This window comes from Pyrus communis, chromosome 9 (assembly GCF_963583255.1).
Source record: "Pyrus communis chromosome 9, drPyrComm1.1, whole genome shotgun sequence".
NCBI lineage: Eukaryota > Viridiplantae > Streptophyta > Magnoliopsida > Rosales > Rosaceae > Pyrus > Pyrus communis.
The window spans coordinates 10,685,178-10,701,452 of NC_084811.1; the positions used below are offsets into that span (position 1 = coordinate 10,685,178).

The 16,275-nt window shown below is 39.1% G+C and overlaps 1 protein-coding gene across 1 annotated transcript; it reads left to right on the plus strand.

Moving 5' to 3' along the window:
- Positions 1-1,216: 1,216 nt before the first annotated feature.
- Positions 1,217-4,078, plus strand: LOC137744127 (phenylalanine ammonia-lyase 1). The gene is made up of 2 exons (XM_068483990.1): positions 1,217-1,768; positions 2,192-4,078. The coding sequence occupies exons 1-2, from the start codon at positions 1,356-1,358 to the stop codon at positions 3,939-3,941; spliced, it is 2,163 nt and encodes a 720-aa protein (XP_068340091.1). The 5' UTR covers positions 1,217-1,355; the 3' UTR covers positions 3,942-4,078.
- Positions 4,079-16,275: the final 12,197 nt, after the last annotated feature.

The window sequence follows — 16,275 nt, forward strand, 5'->3', positions numbered from 1 at the left end:
TATGTTTCTAGAACGCAAGGTGATATACCACATGTTATAATATAAGTGGTTGATATGTCCACTTTTGTGTATATTATTTAATATATCTCTATTTATATTATGATTATGCAATATACTACTTTGTGATTTGAGTACACCGAAAAATGATGAAATGATGGAGTTTTGGAGAATTTCCAATTGGAGTAGGACAAGTATAGGGTTTCTCTACATGGCATTGAGAGAACTCGGCATAAGGCTTCCGTGACGTGCAAACTTCAATTTACAAGGGTGTTTTTGTTATACTTTTTTTCCAATGATATTTCCTTTGATTCTTAATATGACTATGTGTAACTAATTCCTTTAACCAGAGCGAGGCCACGAATACGTAGTTCTTATCAATTTGCTTATGAAATTATGCAGACACGCTTTGAATTATTAATCATTGCATTTAAACTAACTGATTGTCATAATGCTTAGCTACCATTAGGATAATCTTACATGTTTATATTTGATCTGAATATCACGGATGGATTGCATATTAAAAATACCATCTCGCTTGAACTTCAGGATAATTTGTATTAGAAAAACCTAACCTTCAAAGCATAGGATTATTAATGACAACGACTAAACCCTAGTTCCATTTATAGTTGATTTTTCTTAAAACTATTTTATTTTCTTTGTTGCCGTGCCATGGTTTCTCACTTTTACATTGTTTTCTCCTATTCTTTATCTTCTAATTTGACAATCTCAAATCCTTTTCTCAAATATGTTTAAATAGTTAATTAAGAGTTAGCTTTAAATACGAATTATTATTTCATCTCTATGAAAAACGATATTGCTTCAACTTTTATATTACAACTATCTTATACTTTTGCAAGTATTTTTTGTGTAATTTAAACCTTATTTGTGCAGTTGGAAAAATCCTAGCATATTTTCCTTTTCACACATTCACAACAATCCCCACCAACCACTTTCCTATGGTGCGTCGTTTCCTCCTACCCAAAAACTCAAAGCAACCAACAAGCTTACGGTCGTCCAATAGTCCACCTCAATAGCCACGTTGCAAGAGCCTCTCCACCGTTGGATCATCCCACCATCGCACGGCCACATTGAATTTTCAACCAACCCGCGTGTGGTTTTCTCCACCCTTAATGCTCACCAACCAAGCCTCTTCCCATACATGACTCGTTTCAACCCCCCCTCCTCTCCTTCCACTTACCCCCTCCTCTATTTAAACTCCTCCCTCCCTCCACTCCTCAAAAACCAACACTCCACCACCACATTTGGATCCCCTCTTCGCTTTCTTCAAACACTTTCCTCACTTCTAGTTCCCTCGGTTTTTAAGGTTTTCGAGTTTTCAGTTTTTCGTAATTAACATGGAGGCGGAAACCATCACGCAAAATGGGAAAAACGGCCACCACCAGAACGGTGCTGTGGAGTCCCCGCTTTGCATTAAAAAGGACCCGTTGAACTGGGGTCTAGCGGCGGATTCACTAAAAGGGAGCCACTTGGATGAAGTGAAGCGTATGGTGGCGGAGTACAGAAAGCCGGTGGTGAAGCTCGGCGGAGAGAGCCTCACCATTTCCCAAGTTGCAGCCATAGCCACTCATGACACCGGGGTCAAGGTTGAGCTCTCTGAGTCGGCCAGGGCTGGGGTCAAGGCCAGCAGTGATTGGGTCATGGACAGCATGGACAAAGGGACTGACAGCTATGGTGTCACCACCGGGTTTGGTGCAACCTCCCACCGGAGAACAAAGCAAGGCGCTGCCCTTCAGAAGGAGCTAATTAGGTAAGCTAAACTTTACCGAACATCCATTTACAGTTCCTAATACATGTCGATATTTTATTAATATATATATATATACTAGCATTAGGTCACACACAAAGTTAATTGAGAGAATCATTTTGGACTAATCATTTTGGACCAATTACTGTAGTTAATTAGTGTGCATGTATCAAACTCTTAACTTTACACAGATACGTGCTGTTATAATTCACTTAAAAATATATTTTTAAAAATTAATTAAGCTAATCATTTTGGACAAATTAACCAATTACGGTAGTTAATTTGAAGCTACCAACTTGCTACTTTTAGCTGCTTATATCTATAAATTCTTGTTGGAGTTGGACTTTTTTTTTTTTTTAACCCTTAATAATTTTGGATTATTGTCAAATTATGGCTTCTAATTATGCTTTAATTTTCTTGATTCAGATTCTTGAACGCTGGTGTGTTTGGAAGTGCTACAGAATCAGGCCACACACTACCACATCAAGCAACTAGAGCAGCCATGTTGGTCAGAATCAACACACTCCTCCAAGGCTACTCTGGCATAAGATTCGAAATCTTGGAAGCCATCACCAAGTTCTTGAACAACAACGTCACTCCATGCTTGCCCCTACGGGGCACGATCACCGCCTCCGGTGATCTTGTCCCGCTGTCCTACATTGCCGGTTTACTCACCGGCAGGCCAAACTCCAAAGCTGTCGGACCAAACGGTCAGACCCTCAATGCCTCTGAAGCTTTTGAGCTAGTAGGGATCAATTCTGGGTTTTTCGAGTTGCAGCCTAAAGAAGGGTTAGCTCTTGTGAACGGCACTGCTGTTGGTTCTGGCTTGGCGTCCACGGTTCTTTTCGAGACCAACATTTTGGCGTTGCTTGCAGAGATTTTGTCAGCGATTTTCGCTGAAGTGATGCAGGGGAAGCCGGAGTTTACTGATCACTTGACGCACAAGTTGAAGCACCACCCTGGACAGATTGAGGCAGCTGCAATTATGGAACATATTTTGGATGGCAGCTCTTATGTGAAAGCTGCTAAGAAGTTGCATGAGCAGGATCCCCTGCAGAAGCCAAAGCAGGATCGCTACGCTCTCCGAACATCACCTCAGTGGCTAGGACCTCAAATTGAAGTGATTCGTTACTCCACCAAATCCATTGAGAGGGAAATCAACTCAGTTAATGACAACCCTTTGATCGATGTTTCGAGGAACAAGGCCTTGCACGGAGGCAACTTCCAGGGGACACCAATTGGAGTTTCCATGGACAACACTCGCTTGGCGATTGCCTCCATTGGGAAGCTCATGTTTGCGCAATTTTCCGAGCTTGTCAATGACTTTTACAACAATGGTTTGCCTTCAAATCTGTCCGGAGGCAGGAATCCTAGCTTGGATTACGGTTTCAAGGGGGCTGAAATCGCCATGGCATCTTATTGTTCCGAGCTGCAGTTTCTCGCAAATCCGGTTACTAACCATGTCCAGAGTGCTGAGCAGCACAACCAAGATGTTAACTCTTTGGGGTTGATCTCTTCAAGAAAGACAGCTGAGGCGGTTGATATCTTGAAGCTCATGTCTTCTACATTTTTGGTTGCGCTTTGTCAGTCCGTCGATTTGAGGCATTTGGAGGAGAACTTGAGGAACACTGTAAAGAACACGGTGAGCCAAGTCGCCAAGAGGACTTTAACAACTGGGGTAAATGGGGAGCTTCACCCCTCAAGATTCTGCGAGAAGGATCTGCTCAAAGTTGTCGATAGGGAGTATGTTTTCGCCTACATTGATGACCCCTGCAGCGCCACTTATCCATTGATGCAAAAACTGAGGCAAGTGCTTGTTGAGCATGCTTTGACAAATGGCGAGAGTGAGAAGAATGCAAGCACTTCGATCTTCCAAAAGATTGGAGCTTTCGAGGAAGAGCTGAAAACGCTTTTGCCTAAAGAGGTGGAGAGTGCAAGGAGTGCAATTGAGAGCGGAAATGCTGCAGTTCCAAACAGGATTGCGGAATGCAGGTCCTATCCCTTGTACAAATTTGTGAGGGAGGAGTTGGGAGGAGAGTACCTGACCGGGGAGAAGGTCAGGTCACCGGGCGAGGAGTGTGACAGGGTGTTCCAAGCTATCTGCCAGGGAAAGATTATCGACCCGATTCTAGGTTGCCTCGAGGGTTGGAACGGCGCACCTCTTCCTATCTGTTAGAATTTTCGTTACGGCTTGAGTGCTGCATTCCATTCCATTCAACTTCATCTGTGTCCATAAGTTCGATTGCATTGCTGGTTAATTAGCCTCTGTGGCTATACCTATTTTACCTAATAAATAAAATTTACAATTTGAAATCTCTATTTTCTTTGTGATTACTTGTTGCAATCTGTGTTGATATCAAATTTGCTTTTGGGAATTTGAGTTCACTGAGAAATTTGGAAGAAAAGTTGTTAAAAATCATATCAGACCTTATATGTCAATAGTCATCTGATGAGAGAGATAGAGAGAAAAGGATATGCGACCCATATCAATCATGAGAGTTTTTCTTGTATGATCGTACCCGACAACCATGTCATGGCCCAACAGCCTTCACCATGTGATGTCTAAACCAAAGGCTTTTATTTGATTATAGGTAAGTTTCTCTCGAGCCAAAAGACTTGTCCTATCCAAGACAAGTTTTCACATTTTCGATCAATAATTTTTGGTGAGCTGAAGTTATGAAATCTTTATTTGTTCCTTTCAGTAATGTTGAAATAACTCGACCTTTCAGAATTAATTATTTGACAAAACAGAATAATCACATCCTCCCAACCAAATTTTGATCCGTTACTCAACTTGCTTTCGCATTAAGACTAAAATATGGCTTCTCCAACTTCACCACTTATACTTTGAGGTCTAAAATCTGCCCAATATCTATCCATACCTTGTTCTGTTTGTCCATACATTGTGCTTCGTGTGTTATGTTTCAATCATACCTTCCCTCTTTTCTTATTTTCTTTGTGCTTTTTGAGCTTGACCAATCGGTTCAATTTGCTACATCCTACATGACGTCATATAATATGAGTTTAGAAGACATCGTTAGAATTGGAGAGTATTCAGCCCAAAATCAATTAATAACAGCGAAAAGTTTCAAGATTAATTAAACTCTTATGGGTAGCTTCCGTTTTTTGATTGGGATAATACTTTGAACAGATATATTTTGAATGTGTTGAAATTCATAGACAATCAGAGCATGTGGCACAAGGGTACGTAAATTTAAACTGATGTACGTGAGATGTGACACCCCCTGGCCAAGATGTAAGATAGTTGTCATATGCGGTAGTTGTACTCAGAAGAAAGGTGTGGACATGGCCGTCTCTACCATTTTAGGGAATTTAATAAAAGATCATCCTTATTTAAAAAATAATAATCTTTTCAACAATATATTCATAGAAACCTCAACAATCAATATTCAAACTTAACTGAAATCAGCATCTCATTCTTACTAATTGAATAATCTCCAATTGCCATGAAATTATGATTTAGGGTTCATCCATGAACAAAGGGAGCACGAATGAAAGAGAGATAATACAAAAAGTAATATACAAGTTAGTTTTTTTATTGCTAGAGAAAATAAGATAATACATAAGTTTTTAGCATTGCTAGAGAAAAATGAAATAAATATATTAGCTGTAGACTCCACTTACTCAATTGTGATATGGATAAAATCATATGGTAATGATCTTGTTTTAGTCAAAAATATTTTTATTAGAAAATTTACACTCATATGTAATATATAGGAAGATAAAAATTTTGAGGGCCTCAAAAATTCGGAGTCATGTGACATTGCACTTTTTGCATCCCACCGACGCAGCCTTTGGACATGAATATCACATGGCAACATCCCCCACGTGAATATAGCACTGTAGCATATGTCGTAATCTTCTTCTACAGAAATGGTGCATTGACTTGCATCTCATGATATGGAGCCACCATTCCTTGCATTCGGCGGTTGTTATGCAGCCAACTTTCCAAGTTTGAATTTTGCTTCGGCAACATTTCAAGCAGCCGACGAACGTTTGATAGTTCGTTAGCTCAAGTGCTGAGAGCGGACGAGAAAACGAATTAGAATTAGGTTACGTTAAATGTTCGCTTTCCCCGCATTGCAACATCAAGAACAAAAACACACATTGACGTCCAACTAACAATCTTCCAACCGTGCAAGTGTAGGAGACCAGATCGTTCACGACTTTCGGGTAAACCACTCTATACCCCAGATGCCCCAAGGTGTTCAATTCAGTGCATGATTGGAAGATGGGTTCCACTGCTGATAGCGATTCCATATGGTTCGTTCTGTGCCGATTAAAGAAAGGAACATTCTGTTGGGCGGCTAAACTATAACCCTTCGTTTAGATGAGAGAAATAAATTTGATATTTGAACAAAATTAGGAATTTTTAATTTGAGATGCATTGAGTATTAGATGTGTAATGTTAGACAGATGGCATGATCTTGTATTGACAAATGTCATAATCTTGTTGGTTGTTAGAGGTGTTAGCTTAGTCAATAAGCTAATGTGCTTACTATGAATAGGGAATTACTTCAAATTGTAACTAATCTTTTCTAGTCATTCATTTACTGCAATAACTCGGAGCATACCAGATGCTCTCACCGATCTAGCGATATTGACAATATCACATATATCAGCTGCAAACATGCCTGCAAAGATGGATGTACCAAATGTACGATGGACCTTCCTCCCAGAAGGCCAGGACACCCATGTGGCCAACCCCCATACATTGGCGGCTAACCAATCATCTACTTCTACCCAGAAATGTGATAGACCCGTTGGTTCAAAGGATTCACAACCCCAAAAGAGGAAAACAACAGAACAGGCTAGTGAGCCTACCGTGAATCCGACCATCGCTTACTCATTTTATCCAAAGCATGAGGAAATTGTAGACTATGAAAAAGTCTTGGAAGAGATGAATCCACCTGCTGAGAATCAAGAGATTATGCATGCTAGCCTTGGATGATATTTGGAATAGAAATGAGATTATAATCGACGATGCATTAGCATATGTAGTTACTACTGAGTAATGACATTGAACCTCGTTCCATTGATGAATGTCAAGGTAGAACCGATTGGTCAAACTGGAAATAAACAATCCAAGTCAAACTCAATTCTCTTGCGAAACGCAAGCTGTTTCGGCCTGTAGTTCCTACACTGCCACATGTGAAGCATGTTGGCTACAAGTGGGTTTTCATAAGGAAGCATAATGAGAGGAATGAAATAGTGCGATATAAAGCACGTCTTGTAGCACAAGGCTTCTTTCAATGCCCTAGGATTGATAATGATGAAACATCTTCCGTAATGGATGTGATTACGTTCTACTACCTTATCAGTTTGGTGGTTTTTGAAAAACTAGATATGCAGTTTATGGACGTGGTAACTTCCTATTTCTATGGGAATCTTGATACGGAAATCTATATGAAAGTTCTTGAAGGACTTACATTGACTGTATCAAATAGTTCTAAACAACGGAACACCTTCTCCATCCGATTAAGGCATTCACTCTACAAAATGAAGCACTCCGGGTAGAATTGGTGTAACCGTCTGAATAAGTATTTGATAAGTCAAGGGTATGTGAAACCTATGACCTAGCGTATTTATTAAGAAGTCACATTTTGGATTTGTGATCATTGAAATTTATGTCGACGAGATGAATCTCATTGTGACTCCTAAAGAGCTTGAGAAAACTGATGCGCACCTTGATGAGTCAATATTATATTATATATTTTACCCTATTCTTAATATAATTTGGTAATTATTTTGGTAAAATTTTGATACTTTGCTTTATATTTTCAATGTAGGACATTCGACTTCCTCTGGAGCAAAACGTGACCAAACGGACGAATTTTGGAGTGATTCAAATTCAAATTGAATGACGTTTATGTGTTCCTTAGCTTGTTCATGTCAAAATTTCATCAATTTCTACCAAGCGGTTATTTTCTGGCGATTAAATAAATAAGCAGTGCGCGTTGTTGAAAATTGACCTTTTTGGGCTTAAATTGCATTTTTGGAGCTCAAGATTACCTCTGATGGGTTCGTGGCCTTGTGGAGAAGTGTTCAGAATAGTTCAAGCTTTAAATCCAGCTATTTTGGGCCAATTTTGGAGCTGATTTGGGTCTAAAACGTGGTTGTGCAGATTTTTGGGCGAATTTACCAAGTTAATTTAGAATTATGTTTTCTAATTTATTTCAATTTATTAGGTTTCCTAGTTTTATTCTAAGACTTTTTACTAAGAGGATTTTATTTAGAGTAGCATAAATAAGCATTTTGGCTGGCCCTAGGGTTCTTCTTCTACTTACACAAGATTGGAGAGAAGATTTTGGGCAAAACTTTGAGATTTTCAAACTTTATTCTACAAGGTGTTTTCATTCTTTTTCTATTTCAATAAAGACTTTTTGGTTTTAATTATGAATATGCGTAACAAATCCTTTTTGCTAGGGTGAGGCCATGATCCTTAGTAAGAATATGTAGTCTCTTTTTAATTTTCTTATGAATTTATGCATGCAAGTTTTGGATTGTTAATCACCGATTTAAACTATCTATTTGTCTTAGTGATTTGCAACTATTAGGATATTTAGAAAAGTAATTTGATGCAATTTTGGCGGAGGGCTATCCCTAAAATTGACTAAGACTTCTTGTGGTTAACATGTGTAGCTACTTAGGAAGGATGATACGTCTTAAGAGTTATATGGTTTTTCAAAAGGTTTTCACAAAACTTAATGAGTCTTGCATGTTCACATTCAATCTGGACGCCACAGACGGGTTGCATGTTAAATATACGTTCTATGTTGGAGGTTCCAAGTAGGATATATTTTAGAAAAACCTAACCTTCAAAATATGCTGTAATTCGTAAGAAATTAGAAGAACTACGTAGGATTGTTAGGGGGACGGCAGAACCCTAGTATATTTCCAAATTTGTCTCTCAAAACATTTTCTCTTTGATTTGTTTCCTTTTTAATTGGTTATTAGTTGCTTTCCCTAAATTACTTTTATTAAAATTCGTTTTTATTACTTTTAAATTCAAAATCAACCTTTTTAAATCTTTGTTTGCAAATAATTAACTAAGATTTTGGTTTTGCATAAATTGTTTTAAATAATCCCTATGGAAAACAACCTTGCTTTAGCTGTTTATACTACAACAACCTTATTCTCTTGCAAGTATTTTGTGTGATTTTAACCTCTTTGCGTAGGTACCTAAAAATCCTATCACACCTGAAGTCGGAATTTGAGATGAAAGATCTTGGGAAAACTCAATACTATGACCTGTCTCAACCTGGAAAACGAGCATAGTTTGAATGTAATCCTAGTACATCAATTGAACTATACCTAGAAGATGTTGCGTCGCTCTAATGAGGATAATGAGAAGCTTTCGAGTACTCTTATGGTCATTCGATCGCTAGATGCTAAACGAGATCTCTTTCGTCCTAAGGAGGATGAAGAAGAGATTTTGGAACCTGAGTTTGATATCTAAGTGCAATTGACGCTTTATTGTTCTTAGCTCAGTGTACTAGACCCAAGATCTCCTTCGCTGTCAATCTTTTGGCAAGATACAACAATGCGCTCACACGTAGACACTAGACAGGTGTTAAAGACATCTTTCGCTCCCTCAAAGGTACGACGAGTTTGAGTTTGTTCTATCCCTATGAATCTTCAAAAGGTGTCGCAACCCCCTTAGTTCTTGAGTTGATTCTCGCCTTACTAGTTATGTTGATACATGATACTTATCCGATCCGCATAAGGCACGCTCTTAAACGAGTTATGTCTTTACCTTTAGAGACACCGCAACATCTTGAAGGTTAACGAAGCATACCTTAGTTGTCACTTCTTCGAACCATGCTGAGATTCTCGCCCTACATGAAGCTACTCAAGAATGCTTCTAGCTAAGAGCAGTTCTGGAACACATTCGAAGCATCTGCAAACTTTCTTCCATCGTTGACGCCCCTACAAAGATCTTTGAAGATAACGCAGCATGTACCGAACAACTCAAGAAGGGATACATCAAGGGAGACAACACCAAGTACATTGCGCCAAAGTTCTTCTCCTCACATCAACAACAAGAGTATCAGAAGATTGAAGTCAAGAAAATCCATTCCCAGGACAACTTAGCCGACCTCTTCACCAAGTCTTTGTCGAAGACGATGTTTCAGACGCTTGTTCAAGGTATTGATATGTGTAAACTTTTTTATTTGTAAATTGTTAGTTCTCTTTATAATTATGTCAAACTCAAGGGAACAATCCCGAAGTATACTCACTTGATCACACAGAGAAATTCCTACACTCTCTCTCTCTCTCTCTCTCTCTCTCTTTCTCGTCACTAAAATAGGTCACAACAAAAATTCTAAACAAAAATCATCGTTAAATTTACTTTCATGTATTTGTGTTGGACATTTTACATGCTTGGAAATGAAATCCGTTCTGGCTGCCAATTTAAACATGAAACCAACGCCCTATAGCTTCTCTCACACTATAACATGAGGAAGATGTTCAAGCACTTCGCAAAACTGAAACTGAAAGCGTGGGATGATGACATACGGAGGAGATTGAAGGACAAGGTTGGTACGACCGGGTGCCATTGTAATACCATTAAAATGTATCTGAACAGGCAGGGATCAAAACCCATGCATAGATGGGGAGAGGAGGGGAAGGGATGGAGAATACCATGAACAGAGTCCTACTAAGCACCAATCGGCACTCTATTGGGAACATAAGTCGATACATACACACACACAACACACCACATCATCATATTCTCAAAAAAAAAAAAAAAAAAAGAAAGGCATGTTTGCTATAAGCCTACCAACGCTTAACCTATTTATGCTACTAAACCTCTACTAAAAAAATAGTCTACTTGCCAAAAGCCAAACACAAGTAAATAATTAGAGGCACAGAGGCTATCGAATATACACTTAACGTCAACATTACAAGTTGTTCCAAAAATACAATACGAACAAGTAAAAACACTTATTACATATCTTAGCTAGAAGTGACTACCTCCTTGACAAGTCGTTGTGTCGATCCATAGAAGTTACACAATCTCCTCCTACCTACTTCAAGGGTAGGGTCACTTCACCAGACCCCCGAATTATAGCCCACCTTTTTCCTAGCCTCGTTCCTCGCGACTTTCTGCATTTAGCTGCTGCTTAACCTTCAGCTGCTATTCTGAGAGAGAGAGAGAGAGAGAGAGAGAGAGAGAGAGAGAGGGCACCATTGAAGGCGGCAGAGAAGAGAAGGCTGGGCAACACTTGTTTGGGGTATTTCTCTTGCGACTAAACCCTAGTTGAGTAGTTAGCTAGGGTCTTCCCTTTCCCCTGATATATGATTCTTTGTCTGTTCTCACTTTTTTCCTTCTTGCAGGGCAGTCTAGTGCGGAGAAACAAACAAAAAACACAATAAGGTTGCTAGTCTAACAATTTCCTTGCCGACATGAGCCAGAGCAAATCATAGGGTATCGCGACACTCCCCTCCCCTCCTATTTATTTCATTTATTTTTCAATACTAAGGTAATTAATATTAAGTGCATATCGGATGTCCTCCTTTGTTATATATTGGACTAGATTATTGAAGCGAATTCGAGTGGATTGGATTGATCTCTAAAATTATCAACCCATACCTAGGCATCCCTATTGAAATTCAAGTTATGTTACAAGCAAAAAGAAGATATAAAACTCTTGTGTCCATCCCAACCAACTTACTTAGGTCTGGCTAGAATAAAGAAAACCTATCAACACAAGCCAACTTTGTTGACAACTTGGGGGATAATAGGTTGCACTGTCATGTCATTAACTATTGTTTGCTTAATTTTAATGAAGATGGGTATTGATGCATTATCTTATTTATCGTATTTGAAGGACAATATATAGGTTCAAAGTGAATTGGTTACTTATGATCCAAAAGGATGTTCGTAGTCAGGGAGTAGAACATACATGTGTTGCTCATGCAGTCGCACAGACGGTGGAGGCCGCCCTGGCTTACAACTATGGGGTTTGCCCAAGGGTCTCCGTGAGCGACTTAGCACTCAATGTACGTGCGCCCTACACATTTGAAGTAGAACCACACGCTGGCAAGGACAATGGTTCATCCTCTTGATGTGAAGAAGCTCGTGAGTCTAGGTCAGCAGATTACTTTCAATTCATAAGCGAACACGGGATAATGGTGGAAAATTTTTGGCGAGTCGAAGAAGGGACACTTATCGAATAAGAGTGGGGGCTCGAAAATAAAAAAACTATTCATGCATACCCACACATACACTTGACCAAATAGAAGAGGAGTCAAAGTTGTGATCCGTGGTTATAAATGGTTCACCAAGCAAATTCCAATTGCACCCGGTATTCCTATGTCTAATCGAATACGGGTGCCCGGTATCAATGTTAATCAGAGGGCTATTGAGATGCAAATGATGAAGGCGTTTCTGACGCATCCCGTCATTGTTCTCTTTTTCTCAATAGATCAGCACTTCCACAATTACAAGCACAGAGTCTACGTGATGTCGCTGGATAAGCCTTGCGAGGCCCATACCCATCCTATGACACTTCTTGGGTGGGGAACATATGAAGAAAATATCACCGGCTTTGGGTTGAAGAAAAGGAAGAAGGATGAAGCTCCGAATGTGGGTGAATTTTGGCGCATAAGCAATCCATGGGGCAATGATTGGGGCAGATTATAAAGGGAATAACGCTCCCTTATATCCACCACATTGCATTCCCAACATTTGACAAGGAGAGAAAAGTCTACCTAACTATGGATGGCAATGTTACCAGCCACCAAGTTATCTCTGAAGGCAGTCAAAGGTAAAATAATTGACTTAATTGTTTTAAATTATAATAACGTGCCCTGAAACCTCGAAGTTAATCTTTTATCGTTCAATTTATTTCATTCTATGCAATGAATCTTCATTATGCCTTAAATTCTATACGTAAGATAGTTGGGCAATACATGGCATTTAGGCTTGTTTGAGTGGCACTGGAGTTCGGAAATGAAAAGAAGCAGCACATTGGTTTTGGTGATGTAGGGTTCTTTCTTAATTGGGTTTGAGCTTTTTGACTTTCTCTCTTGATAGATTAATGTGTTTAATAATGTTAGATATGTTATATATACACAGGATGGAGGCTCGTGCTGGTAATGCATATGAGGGAGCTAGATATGAGGCTGAGAATAAGAGTGGAAAGCTGGCAAGTGGTGATAGTGCTTCCAGGAGAATGGAAACTACTACTACTAGTGTTGTTTCTTCTCTTATTTCTCGTTATAATGGGTTGTCACTTGGTAGCAACAAAAGCGGAGGAGCATATGATACTTGTAGTTAATGCGGAAGTTGTTGGAAGGTAAGTTTTCTTGTGTATTTTTAGTATTTGATAACTGAGTGAAAACAACATTTTCTTTTCTTTTCTAATCCAAATGAGTCATGTTTTGTTTATGCAATGTACAAAGGAAGGTCATCGTCTTGTGGATCTTAGGATGGCAGAGATATGGAATTTTAAAGCACAACACATGTTTTGTTTTCCTTTAGCATGTGTTGCCCTTTAAAATTCCATATCTCCACCATCCTACGATGCACAAGATGATAACCTTCTTTTGTACAATGCATAAATATCAAAAACAAAACGTGACTCATCTGGTTTAGAAAAGAAAAGAAAATGTTGTTTTCACTCAGTTATCAAATACTAAAAATACACAAGAAAACTTACCTTCCAACAACTTCCGCATTAACTACGAGTATCATATGCTCCTCCGCTTTTGTTGCTACCAAGTGACAACCCATTATAATGAGAAATAAGAGAAGAAACAACACTAGTAGTAGTAGTTTCCATTCTCCTAGAGGCACTATCACCACTTGCCAGCTTTCCACTCTTACTCTCAGCCTCATATCTAGCTCCCTCATATGCATTACCAACACGAGCCTCCATCCTGTGTATATATAACATATCTAACATTATTAAACACATTAATCTATCAAGAGAGAGAAAGTCAAAAAGCTCAAACCCAATTAAGAAAGAACCCTACATCACCAAAACAAATGTGCTGCTTCTTTTCATTTCCGAACTCCAGTGCCACTCAAACAAGCCTAAATGCCATGTATTGCCCAACTATCTTACGTATAGCATTTAAGGCATAATGAAGATTCATTGCATAGAATGAAATAAATTGAACGATAAAAGATTAACTTCGAGGTTTCAGGGCACTTTATTATAATTTAAAACAATTAAGTCAATTATTTTACCTTTGACTGCCTTCAGAGATAAATTCGTGGCTGGTAACATTGCCATCCGTAATTAGGTAGACTTTTCTCTCCTTGTCAAATGATGGGAATGCAATGTGGTGGATATAAGGGAGCGTCATTCCCTTTATAATATACCCCAATCATTGCCCCATGGATTGCTTATGCGCCAAAATTCACCCACATTCGGAGCTTCATCCCTCTTCCTTTTCTTCAACTCAAAGCCGGTGATCTTTTCTTCATATGTTCCCCACCCAAGAAGTGTCACATCATGGGTATGGGCCTCGCAAGGCTCATCCAGCAATGGCACATAGACTCCGTGCTTGTAATTGCGAAGTGCTGATCTATTGAGATAATGAGAACAATGGCGGGATGCGTCAAAAGCACCTTCATCATTTGTATCTCAATAGCCCTCCGATTAACATTGATACCGGGCACCCGCATTCGATTAGACATAGGAATACCGGGTGCAATTAGAATTTGCTTGGTGAACCATTTAAAACCATGGATCACAACTTTGACTCCTCATCTCTGGTCAAGTGTTTGTGTGGGTATGCATGAATAGTTTTTTTATTTTCGAACCCCCACTCTTATTCGATAAGTGTCCCTTCTTCGACTTGCCAAAAATTTTCCAACATTATCCCGTGTTCGCTTATGAATTGAAAGTAATCTACTGACCTAGACTCACCAGCAAACCGATAAGCTAATACGATAACTGTCATCTCAATTTCTTCATATGAAGAGGATGAACCATTGTCCTTGCCAGTGTGTGGTTCTACTTCAAATATGTAGGGAGCACCTACATTGAGTGCCAAGTCTCTCACAGAGACCCTTGGTCTAACACCGTAGTTGTAAACCAGGGCGGCTTCCACTGTCTGTGCGACTACATGAGCAAGCAACACATGTATGTTCTACTCCTTGACTGCGAATGTCATTTTGGATCAGATCTAACCAATTCACTTTGAACCTATATATTCTCCTTCAAATATGATAAATAAGATAATGCATCAATACCCATCTTCATTAAAATTAAGCAAACAATAGTTAATGACATGAGAGTACAGCCTATTATCCCCCAAGTTATCAACAAAGCTGGCTTGTGTTGATAATTCATCACTAAGAACGAATGGACATGGACGACATTCTGAGGAATAAAAAAAAAAGGAAGAATTGACAAGAAAGATGGCAATGGAGGGAGGAAGAGGCAACGTAAGGGACTCTAAAACAATAAAATTAGGGTTTAATTTATTTCATTTCATTTCATTTGATATGAACATGAATCAAAACCGATAGCTAAAAGGTTACTTCAAGGCCTTGGTTGGTCGTCTCTAGGGATATGGATTAGAACGGGAAGCCTACAAGTTGAAGGTAGATATTGAAGATGGTTGAAGAATGATCCCTACTATTTATCATGTTATCTCCCTTTCTCCTACCCTACCACCAATTTGAGTGGGATTGGGACTGGGATTGGAATTGGAATTGATAGGTTTTCTTTATGCTAGTCGGACCCAACTAAGTTGTTTGGGGTGGACACAAGAGTTCTACATCTTCTTTTTGCTTGTAACATAAATTGAATTTCAATAGGGATCCTTATGTATGGGTAATAACTTTAGAGATCAATCCAATCCACTCGAATTCGTTTCAATAATCTAGTTCAATATATAACAAAGGAGGACATCCGATATGCACCCAATATTAATTACTTTAGTATTGAAAATAAATGAAACAAATCAAATTAATTATCTCTTAAGTAGTTAGTTAGTAAATAAATGAAATAAATAGGAGGGGAAGGGAGTGTCGCAATACCCCATGATTTGCTCTAGCTCATGTTGGCAAGGAAACTGTTAGACTGGCAACCTCATTGTGTTTTTTGTTTGTTTCTCCGCACTAGATTGCCCTGCAAGAAGGATAAAAGTGAGAACTAACAACAGACAAAGACAAAGAATCATATATCGGGGGAAAGGGAAAGCCCTAGCTAACTACTCAACTAGGGTTTGGTCGAAAGAGAAATACCCCAAACAAGTGTTGCCCAGCCTCCTCTTCTCTGCCGCCTTCAATGGTGTCCTCTCTCTCTGTCTCTCTTTCTCTTCTTCTCAGTAGCAGCTGAAGGTTAAGCAGCAGCTAAAGGTTAAGAGAGAGAAAGACCATTGCCAAGGGCGGCGCCCTCCCTTTCCTCTGATAGAAACCTTGTTGTTAGGGTTAGGGGGCTTTGGTGGACTTGTTTTGTTTCTGGGTTTTACCATCGGTTTTGTCTTTTTCTTTCTCTCCTCCTCTTTCTCTTTCTTTTAAT

Bases quoted from the DNA above. Each gene is read 5' to 3' on its own strand.
- LOC137744127 (XM_068483990.1), top strand. From the start codon at position 1,356: ATGGAGGCGGAAACCATCACGCAAAATGGGAAAAACGGCCACCACCAG. The intron at 1,769-2,191 runs GTAAGCTAAACT...TTCTTGATTCAG, and splicing joins CTTCAGAAGGAGCTAATTAG to ATTCTTGAACGCTGGTGTGT.